Source organism: Nasonia vitripennis, chromosome 2, assembly GCF_009193385.2.
Source record: "Nasonia vitripennis strain AsymCx chromosome 2, Nvit_psr_1.1, whole genome shotgun sequence".
NCBI lineage: Eukaryota > Metazoa > Arthropoda > Insecta > Hymenoptera > Pteromalidae > Nasonia > Nasonia vitripennis.
Genome location: NC_045758.1, coordinates 13,637,281 through 13,647,566, shown reverse-complemented (window position 1 = coordinate 13,647,566; position 10,286 = coordinate 13,637,281). Strand labels below are relative to the sequence as shown.

The 10,286-nt window shown below is 41.1% G+C and overlaps 2 protein-coding genes across 5 annotated transcripts; one reads left to right on the top strand and one right to left on the bottom strand.

The window, feature by feature from the left end:
* Positions 1–835: 835 nt before the first annotated feature.
* On the bottom strand, positions 836–2,134 carry LOC100121656 (mediator of RNA polymerase II transcription subunit 22). Its single transcript, XM_001605217.6, has 2 exons — positions 1,876–2,134; positions 836–1,794 (listed from the first exon to the last, which is right to left on the bottom strand). The coding sequence occupies exons 1-2, from the start codon at positions 1,976–1,978 to the stop codon at positions 1,475–1,477; spliced, it is 423 nt and encodes a 140-aa protein (XP_001605267.1). The 5' UTR covers positions 1,979–2,134; the 3' UTR covers positions 836–1,474.
* A 656-nt stretch (positions 2,135–2,790) lies between these two features.
* LOC100121673 (gamma-aminobutyric acid type B receptor subunit 1) lies at positions 2,791–10,107 on the top strand. Of its 4 annotated transcripts, XR_004344683.1 has the most exons (13): positions 2,807–3,126; positions 3,318–3,416; positions 3,487–3,621; positions 3,722–3,892; positions 3,984–4,479; positions 4,579–4,706; positions 4,878–5,170; positions 5,269–5,512; positions 5,608–5,851; positions 5,935–6,329; positions 6,602–6,770; positions 6,834–7,090; positions 8,771–9,431. XR_004344683.1 is itself a non-coding variant. In XM_031922797.2 (12 exons), the coding sequence occupies exons 1-12, from the start codon at positions 2,995–2,997 to the stop codon at positions 8,809–8,811; spliced, it is 2,499 nt and encodes an 832-aa protein (XP_031778657.1). In that variant the 5' UTR covers positions 2,791–2,994; the 3' UTR covers positions 8,812–9,431. The 4 variants fall into 4 exon arrangements, 2 of the variants coding, with proteins under 2 accessions (XP_031778657.1, XP_032453593.1); XR_004344682.1 differs by having other exon boundaries at positions 2,791–3,126; positions 6,602–7,090; positions 8,771–10,107; XM_031922797.2 differs by lacking the exon at positions 6,834–7,090 and having other exon boundaries at positions 2,791–3,126; positions 4,926–5,170.
* The last annotated feature ends 179 nt before the right edge of the window (positions 10,108–10,286 follow it).

Below are 10,286 nucleotides of genomic sequence, written 5' to 3'. Positions count from 1 at the left end.
CTAAATCGTTGTGTTATCGTGAGAATTTATTTCATTATTTAACGTGTAGTAGTGATAGTCTGTGTCATGGCATTAGTGTCTCGTATTGTGATAATCTTGTTAATTTTCTTTTCTTCGTGGTAAAAAGCAAGTACTAAGTTTTATAGATAATTCATATTGTGAAAATTTGAAAAGGATGTCACAGCAGAATTGAAAATACTGCCTCATGCTTGCCACATTACTTTCTCATAGAGATCCATCAAGAATGTAACTTTTGTGGATTAAGTTGTTTTACTATTGGATTGAAATTTAATTTCAATCCTGAATAACTTTTTAAAAAGAATGCAATTTTCTTCAAGTTATTCGAAAATTTATTTACTTATATCTGACTAAAACGTATATGTTTAAATTGTATGTACTTTATATTCGTGAATTTAATCAGTAAAAATATGCAAAGTCTATAACGTGATCAGTATAGTGTTTTACAAATATATACAAAAATTGAGTTAAAAACATTCACTTACACCGAAAATAAAAGCTGTTTCTCTATGAAGGAGTAAAAATAAAGGCAAATTCGACAGTTTTATAATTCTTGCTTTCTGTATATGGAAAGCTTTTGATTATTCCTTTGTAAATTATTAGATCATTTCATTTAATATCATCGATCATCGTGGTTGTAATTGTAACTGTCATTGTCACCATTATAACATTTCTTAATTACGTCATTATCATACCATTCATTTATAAAAAAAATTAGTATTACTCTACTATGTACTATTATAGTTATTCGTAAGTTGTAATCATGCCAATAGCTTATAAAAAATAAATAAAATAATAAATGATTAAACTGTAAAAATATTGTTCTTATTCCGCCATTATTTATTTTAGTTTATAGCTCAGAACACTAGCTGAAGTTTTTAAAAAAGTCAAGAATCAGTGATGGAAAATATATTTTATTGTTTGTTGTTGTTTCAGCTTCAACTTTCGTAAACGTTGCTATCATACCAATAACTTGTAACAAATAAAAAATAAACCATGCTGTGCCCACATAATTTACATTTAGTCTTCATAAAACTGAAGTTGAGGTTTTATATCTTTAATAAATAAATTAATAAATTATCTTTCAAATATACCTTCTCCACTGATGGCCTTTTGTGAATCTATATACACATTATGAAATGAGATTGCATATTGAAACTTATCTGTACTAAGTGTATATTTTATTGTATTGCCATTGGATAGAGGCTAATGAACTGTAATCTAACTGAAGCAATAATAAGTTTGTAAAGAAAATATAATTTATCAGCGAATAATCTGAATCTTGAGAACAATGATGATATATGAAAAGACTTGTTTACACTCCAACTTCTGCGAAAGATATCTTTTTGTTTGATACTTTGTAATTACATTTTGAGTAGTTTATCATGTTACATAAGAAAAAAATCAGCATATGTACACTTCTATATACAGAAAAAATAACTTTTTACTAAATCAGTCACTTATATATTGAGCAATAGTATTCTTCTTCCAGGTCATAAAGATCGGCAGCCATATCGTCTCTCAGCGATGCCAGTTTTTGATCACACTCGGCTTGCTTTGCCCTGAACAGTTTGCTGTTCTGCGTGATGGCTTCATTTACAGAAGGGAAGTCGTTCAAAATTAAATACTGTTTTATGTCAGACACCAGCTTCATCAAAGATTCTCCAGCCCTAACCATGTTTGCTGCTCGGACATGCATCTCGTAAGTGTCCTGTTCGCACTGTGTCATCCTGGACAGTTGCGTGTCATTTTCACCCTTGGCTAATTTCAAAATTTCTAAAGAAAAGAAGTAAGAAAATGTTTTTAGCTTTGTTTACAGGTGAAGCTTTTGGAGAATTCAGAGGTTAGAAAAATTACCTTCGAAGTTTTCCAGCATGGATTTCACATCGTCCTTCAGTCTTGTTGTGTAGGACTTGAGCAGAGCCTCTTTGCTTTGTGGAAGCGCACGTTGTGTCGTCATTGTTTTATGTAAATCGAACAAACGAAGTAAATATTAGCTACCGAATCATTGTACAAGTTTATTGCCAAACAAAATCCCGGCTTGAGAAGCGTATACAAAAGTGGCACTGTCTGACTGGCGGTGGCGACTGGCGACTGCCACAGCTAGTGGGCTACTGCGCCTCTGTTGCCGTCAAAATGAGTATTGAGCATGCGCGTTTGTTTTGCGCGCGAATATTCAAATCGTTGGTTTAAACGAGAATCCTCAAAATACGCAAGTAGGTAGAGTTACAAGCGCTGCGGTTCTTTCAAGATTGAGACTGACTTGCACATTGGTCGCATTAAAAATGAAAAATAAAAAATAACGTAGAAACCGCGTATAGCTATCGGTATCGCTCCGTCCGTCTTGGATCCGGAGGCTCATAAGAGCAGCATCCTAGGCAGTTTTTGGGTAAGGAGCAGATAGAGATTGCGGCGCAGGATTAGTATATTTTCGAATGTCACTTTTAAGAATATAAAATTAAAGATAATCATTCATAACGAAAAATTTCATTAACTCGCATTACTAATCCGCCAAAGAATGATTCAAATAGCTCAACTTAAAAAAAAAAACTAAAATAATGATAGCCCCTGAACCTCCTCATAATCACCGCGCAATTACCCACTCTCCGCAGCATCGTGATCAACAGCAGAGCCTCCAGAAGAAGCTCCGCCGGAGGGCAGAGCAGTCGCCGCAAAAGCAGGCGCCTCTGCGCACGTCCACCTCCCCTAGCTATTGATCGGCCGCAGTGTGCGTGCGTGCCAAAGGGCTGCGCGCGCGACACCTCCTCGTCGGCGCCAACTGCTTCTCAGTAAGCTCACGGCAGCGGCTTCGATCGGACGCGACGAAGACGAGGACGACGACGATGGGAGCCGAGATCGATAGGTCGGCCTGAGACTCTCATCCCGCGAATTTCTCTCAGAGCCATGACGCGGGAGCTCGACTAGGAGACACTTTCGGGGAAGAGTTTGTTGAGAGGCAGTGAGCGAGGACAGGATATGGCGGGCGTTTTCGCGCTGGGACTGTTGCTAGGAGGCCTGGGACTGGTGGCGGCGAATCAGGACGACAATGTCCTGCACATCGGCGGGATCTTTCCCATCCAGGGCAAGGGAGGCTGGCAGGGCGGACAGGTGAGAGTTGTCGCGATGCCTCTTTCGCTTGATTCACGACTAGTTTGTTGTTATGAAATGTGCATGTCTTCATGTCTCTATATTAATTAATTCTTAATGAAGTGCCGTGTGGATAGAAGCTCTTTGTCGTGTTTTATGTACTCAATGTATGAGCAGTTAATAACTCAATTGGACGACTTTTTTCACGACAGGCGTGCATGCCCGCGGCCAACCTCGCCTTGGAAGACGTCAACAGGGAGAAGAATCTACTGCCAGGCTTCACCCTCAAACTTCACTCCAACGACAGTGAGGTATGCGCGTTACACTGTGTGCACATACTGGACCTATTAAAACGGAAAAAAAATTGTAATCCCATTGCAGTGTGAGCCAGGACTCGGAGCATCCGTAATGTACAACCTGCTCTACAACCCGCCTCAAAAGTTAATGCTGCTGGCCGGATGCAGTACCGTCTGCACGACGGTCGCCGAGGCCGCGAAGATGTGGAACCTCGTTGTGGTAAGCTTTATTATGGGCTTGTTCGCGAATTTGTCGGTATAATAAGAGATCGTACCTATAGAGCGGCAGAAGTAATTGAAAGTTTTAATCGTGTTTGCAGCTGTGCTACGGCGCCTCGTCTCCGGCGCTGTCGGATAGAAATCGATTTCCGACTCTCTTCAGGACGCATCCTTCCGCCACTGTGCACAATCCGACGAGGATCAAATTGCTCCAGAAATTTGGCTGGTCTCGCGTCGCTATTCTTCAGCAGGCAGAGGAGGTCTTCATTTCGGTAAATCGTCGTTTATCGCGTATCGTTACTGTTGAAGTAACTATATAATACCAGATAAAAATTGTCAATTTTCCGATTGCGGCATTGATAGACGGTCGAAGATCTGGAGAGTCGCTGCAAGGAGGCCGGCATCGAGATCGTGACCCGACAGAGCTTCCTCTCGGACCCCTCGGACGCTGTGCGTAATCTGCGTCGCCAGGATGCCCGCATAATCGTCGGTCTGTTCTACGTCGTCGCGGCTCGTCGTGTCCTCTGCGAGATCTACCAAAATGGCCTGTACGGCAAAACGTACGTCTGGTTCTTCATCGGCTGGTACGAGGACAATTGGTTCGAGATGAATCTCGACAAGGAAGGCATAAGCTGTACCAAGGAGCAGATGCGCAAAGCTGCTGAGGGCCATCTCACCACCGAGGCTCTCATGTGGAACCAAAACAACGACACCACCATCAGTGGCATGACTTCCGAGGATTTCCGTCAAAGACTCAACCAGGTCCTGAGACAGACTTACGATATTGACAACAACAGGTATCCCGAAGGGTATCAAGAGGCTCCGCTTGCTTACGACGCCGTCTGGTCCATTGCACTGGGTAAGTGCGATGCAGCATTATATGAGTTTTTACTGCCTAAATAAAATTAAAAAAAAAAAAAAAAAAAAAAAAAAAACATGTATTCTGTCTGAATTTTAGCATTCAACAAGACAATGGAGAAGCTAAATAAACAGGGCAAGAGCCTGAAGAACTTTACGTACAACGACAAGGAGACGGCCGACGAGATCTACTCCGCCATCAACTCGACTCAGTTCATCGGCGTATCCGTAAGTATTGTACACGCTCTGCACCCCCTGCACATGTGAACCCCACTACTCTACATGTATACGCGCGCGCGCGCGAAAAGCCCCACTCGCGATAATATCGCGCAGCCATTGATCGTATCGATCCTCTCTATTCGCATGTGCCGCCATCGTGACACACACACACATACACAGGGCTACGTCGCCTTTAGCTCGCAAGGTGATCGTATCGCCTTGACACAGATCGAGCAGGTTATCGACGGCAAGTACGTCAAATTGGGCTATTACGATACGCAAATGGACAATCTCACCTGGCGCAACATGGAAAAATGGATCGGGGGTAAGGTACCCCAAGACCGGACCATCGTGAAGAAACTGCTGAGGACAGTGTCGCTACCGTTGTTCATTACCATGTGCACCATTTCGTCAGTGGGCATCGTCATTGCCCTCGCGTTAATTATTTTCAACATTTGGAACAGGCATCGAAGGTGCGTATATAGGGATATACCAGTAATGAATAATCCTATACCATACTTGACGCGTCTGTGTAATAATGCGTAATTTTTTTTTTCTCTCCAATACTCAGGGTTATAATATCGTCGCACCCAGTATGCAATACTATAATGCTGGTAGGCTGTATAGCCTGCTTCATTTCCGTATTCTTGCTGGGTATTGACGGTCGGTTTATTGAATCATCACAGTATCCGCGAATCTGCCAAGCTAGATCGTGGATGCTGTCTATCGGCTTTACACTAGCTTTCGGTGCCATGTTCAGCAAAGTCTGGCGGGTGCACAGGTTGAACACCAAGACGAAAGCAGACCACGCCAAGGTATAGTGTTATTTAACGTAAATCGATAACAGAAACAATGTATTATAGAACAGGGAAAAAATCGAATGCTCACTTACACAAATGCCTGTGCGCAGTTATTCATAGCCAAGCAAAAAATATCCTCGATCCAGAAGAAAGTCCAACCGTGGAAGTTGTATACTATGGTCAGTGCCCTCCTGGCGATAGACGTGGTTCTACTGGGCGCCTGGCAGGGAGTTGATCCGTTACAGCGGAGGCTCGAGGTCTTCCCTCTCGAAGCGTCGACTCAAGGCGACGACGACGCCAGAATACGCCCGGAACTAGAGCACTGCGAGAGCGAACACAACAGTATCTGGCTCGGTAAATGCGAATAATTACAAATCGGCGTATACGCGAATAAAAACGAGAGGTACACTTATACTCGTATGTTGCTCCGTTTCTAGGCCTAATCTACGGCTACAAAGGCGTAGTCCTGGTATTCGGACTATTCCTGGCGTACGAGACTCGCAGTATCAAGGTCAAGCAGATCAACGACTCGCGCTACGTCGGCATGTCGATCTACAACGTGGTGGTGCTTTGCCTAATCACGGTGCCCGTCACGATGGTCATAGCTAGCCAACAGGACGCAAGCTTCGTCTTCGTCTCGCTAGCCATCATATTCTGCTGCTTTCTCAGCATGGCCTTGATTTTCGTGCCTAAGGTCATCGAGGTCATACGCCACCCTAAGGACAAGGCTGAGTCTAAATACAACCCCGATGTCGGCATGTCCAAGGAGGACGAGGAGAGGTATCAGAAGCTGCTCAATGAAAACGACGAGCTTCAGAAGCTCATTGCTCAGGTCAGTGTGTGAAATTGATGATTCGGATATTTAAATGCTATTGAGATTTTGCAGCGGACTTGTTCTTTTGCGTAATGCTTATGTTATATAAAGAAGTGCCGAGAGAGAGAGAAAGAGAGAGAGAGAGAGAGAATTCACTTTAACGATTGGTTTCGTCTAGTGATAGAGTTGTAAATAGTTTCCTAGCTGTAAATAGAGAATGATTGCAAAAAAAAGACGCGGATAATATAGCCCGAGAAAAATTATTGAACGATTCCGAATTTGTTCTGCAGAAGGAGGAGAAGATCCGAGCGGTGAAGGCGAAGCTGGCCGAGCGAGACGCACTGAAGGGCGGAGGTGGCGGTGGAAGCGGCGGAGGCAGCGGCGGCGGCAGCATCCCCAAGGACTCGCTGATCGTGGCTGACTTCGTGACCGGCGAGGGCACCTCCGACAGCGCAATCGGTGGGGGCATTTCCGTTTATACGAGATCCTCTCGAGCTTCCGGTTCTGATTTTGAATTTTCAGAGTCGTACTTGTAAATTCCGCTCTCGATCGATCGATCGATTGTCTTGCAATGCGATTATCTATCTATCTCGTCTACTCCGTCGGACTGCGCCACGTAGTACAAAGATTTTGGGACCTACACACACAAACAGCTCTAACGAACCTATAGTGCTAGCATAAAAGAGACAGACAGACTCGGTGCCGCCGCTAACGCGGATCTTAATGGTCTATTAACTGCGGATGAAACGACGTCGCGCGCTACACACTGCTGAGATAACGTGGGTTGTCTGTCATTTTTTCTTTATTATATTATATATATTGAATAATTGTGTATTTGTTACCTTGTACTGTGTGATACATAATACGTACCAGGAATAGCACCCGCAAGCGACCAACGCGAATTGTATTATTTATATATATATATATATTATATACACTTGTCGATGCACGCGGACTCGCGCACCCACACACACATACACGGAATTTAGTCTGCTCGGTCTTGTTTTTACGTTGTTTCGTTTCAAAATTTTAATCTTTTTTTAGTGAATTTACCTGAACTATTAGTATAGAGTGCAATTTCAACAAGCCGTAGTTTTAAGATGTGCAAAACACGTAGTATATTAAAGGAAGAGACCACTTTGAAGAATTATTATACATGTATATATTTTGTACTTTATTAGATTTTTCATGGAGATTCGATTACGCACAATTTTCTATGCTTGATAGCTGAACACAAATAACACAACTAATTTTAATGCAATTATATGATTTCATATATAACATACACGAAAATATGGCAATATATTAGCATACGTCAATGCAAACGTTCATAGACCGTAAGTAATGAATTGAAATATTAACAGACTTGCATGGATAAATTTACACAAGAAGAAGAATTACCCATTATGGGTCCAAAAAGGGTCCAATTTTACATGATATTCAACATTTCAATCATAATAGTCCATTTTTTTCTTACATTTTTTTGTACATACGTTCGTTTTTTTAGTCCAATTTTGAACTAAAGGCCTAAAGAAATCAAAATTTTAGAGTATCAATCATCATCATTGTTTTGAAACTGTATAAAAAGTATGAAACATTCCGGCATGATCTTCTTCATCATCCAAACAATTCTGTTTATCCAGTACAGTTTGATACTGTATCATTATGCATAGATCATCAGGCCATTAGCTAAATGAAAGGGATTGCAAATAAAAAGTTGATAATGCACTGCCGTTTGCAAAAAGGCAATCACGAAACTCGTCGTTATTGCAGTTAAATCTCGTTAGACAATATATACCATCGTGTTTCCTACCGGATCTTGTGTAAGCCTCATGAAGTCTGCTCCCAAATTTTAACTTATATTATTATTCAATGTTCATGTCTACTTTGAAAAATTCGCTGAAACGCCTAAGAAAATTGTTTACGTACACTTTTGCTAACGAGATTTAAAGGCTAGCGTTGAACGGAGCCATTCGTACCACAGAATTTGGGAGTCTTGATGAGGTATATGACATTTATACCTTTATAATTTTATACTCGAGCATATAGAATATTATACGCGCGAATGAAGCTTTATGTTAAATTTAAGTATATAACTATTATTGACGAGACGATCGATTACACGCCGGAATATTTTTAACGCTACCCGCAAGAAAATGCATCTCTCCACCAGTTGTTGTCAGTATTGTGTAATGATAACCGAGAGCCTGTAGATGCACGAATCAAAAGCTGCGTACAAAATCCGCCAAAAAGTCCATAGATATATGTGTACGAAAAGAAGCATCAGAAGTATACCCAAAGATACTGATACGAGACGAATGACTCCGTGAGAGCTGCAACGACATAGAGTGACATTCTGTGCCATGACCTTATATAAAAAGCTCACATCGGTTCGCACCTGCGACTGCACGAATGCGTTGACCTAACACCGGCATGCCTGGGCATTTTTCTGATTGCAGAAACGGAGCACAGCGTCGGCATCTTGCGTCAGAAGAGTTGAAAGCGCGTCCAGTATACTCTCGATTAATCATCGCCCCCCCCGTAACCCATAACCGAGGAAATCATTCGGACTCTCGACTCTTTTAAAGTTGGTATAGCAAAGGGTGCGGCTGTATGAGTATAAAAACGAAAAAAGAATCGCCAAGAGGAGAGCGCACGTGAATTTCGAAATGCACAATATGTGACGGGAGGATGTAAGTGGAGCAATATACGCCGATGCGAGGAGATGAAGGAGGAGCTGAGAAGACGAACAAATCGATGTTGTGCACCGAACGTTCAAATTACATTAGATCGTTTGTATACATTTAGCGGTGTATCTCGATGAATCGCATATATACCTATACTGAATCTCAAACTTTACTACTGTGGTTTCAAAGATCTTTGTTTAAAAGAAATAAGACGATGAAACTTGTTTGCGGCGGATGTATCTATCTCAATCTCTAATCACGCATGTTCTCTATACTTTGTTGAACATATACTGTCTTTTTCGGAACGCATACATGCGAGAAGTAGAAGGGAAAGAAGAATCTTCGGGGAGGATAACTGAAAATTACTTCATGCAATAGTACGTAATGGTAATCATACACGTCGAGTAGGTTGTGTGTAATAGAATGTGTAAAAGGAGAATTTAAGAAGGAAAAAAGTTTAAAACGTCATGGTTATAACGATAAATTATAATTGATATGTAGGCTTGTGTATAACCGGAGTTCGCAAGTTTATCGACCTACAAAAATGTATGTACACAGGCGCAACACTCTGTGTTATCGTATACTTGACGTTGTACAGCAACCAGCAATCTCTCATTGAAACACAATTAAAATATACTTATAACGAGTCGTATCGTACGGTTATGATAATTGTCATTTATGTACAACTACGTGTGCATAACTGGTAGCTGATGTGTTCTCTTCGTGTTATGTTTCAACGATACAATTTTATGATACTTTATAACTTTTGTTATTGACAACTATTATTATTAACGTCCTCGCCGACTCATACACGCCGACGATCATTGCGTGCGCATAAAGTGTTATATACATATATTGAGATGTGAGCATGGTTATACATATACGTGTGTATATATATATAATGTTGTACGCACACGCAAATATACGTACGCGAGAGGAATTAAGCATGATGGTGACGATGACGACTTGTATTCGATCGAAAGCATTCGATGAAACTTGATTACGCACTGCGAATTATGTACGTTAGATGGTGATAAATATTTATTCCAGTTATTTTTAAATGATATAAGATACATTTGTTAAAAGAAAAATATACATCTATCTCTCAACTTATGATTGTCATCATTGCGTTCACCCTTCAAGCTTTGCATAAGTAGTTATAATGTCCGAGTACGTTTATTCTCTACTCTACTATATGGGATTTATTTTTTTATCAACCATTGTGTCAAAAATTAACCGTTTAATTTCGATACTGATTTTACTCTGTTTTAATCTTTTTGTTGTTTTC

What these genes read in the sequence shown, in the direction of transcription:
- LOC100121673 (XM_032597702.1), top strand. Translation starts at nt 2,995, where the DNA reads ATGGCGGGCGTTTTCGCGCTGGGACTGTTGCTAGGAGGCCTGGGACTG. An exon ending in CTCAGTTCATCGGCGTATCC is followed by an intron (nt 4,707 to 4,877) that starts GTAAGTATTGTA and finishes ACACATACACAG; the next exon opens with GGCTACGTCGCCTTTAGCTC. An exon ending in CGAAAGCAGACCACGCCAAG is followed by an intron (nt 5,513 to 5,607) that starts GTATAGTGTTAT and finishes GCCTGTGCGCAG; the next exon opens with TTATTCATAGCCAAGCAAAA.
- LOC100121656 (XM_001605217.6), bottom strand. Translation starts at nt 1,978, where the DNA reads ATGACGACACAACGTGCGCTTCCACAAAGCAAAGAGGCTCTGCTCAAG. An exon ending in CATGCTGGAAAACTTCGAAG is followed by an intron (nt 1,795 to 1,875) that starts GTAATTTTTCTA and finishes TCTTTTCTTTAG; the next exon opens with AAATTTTGAAATTAGCCAAG.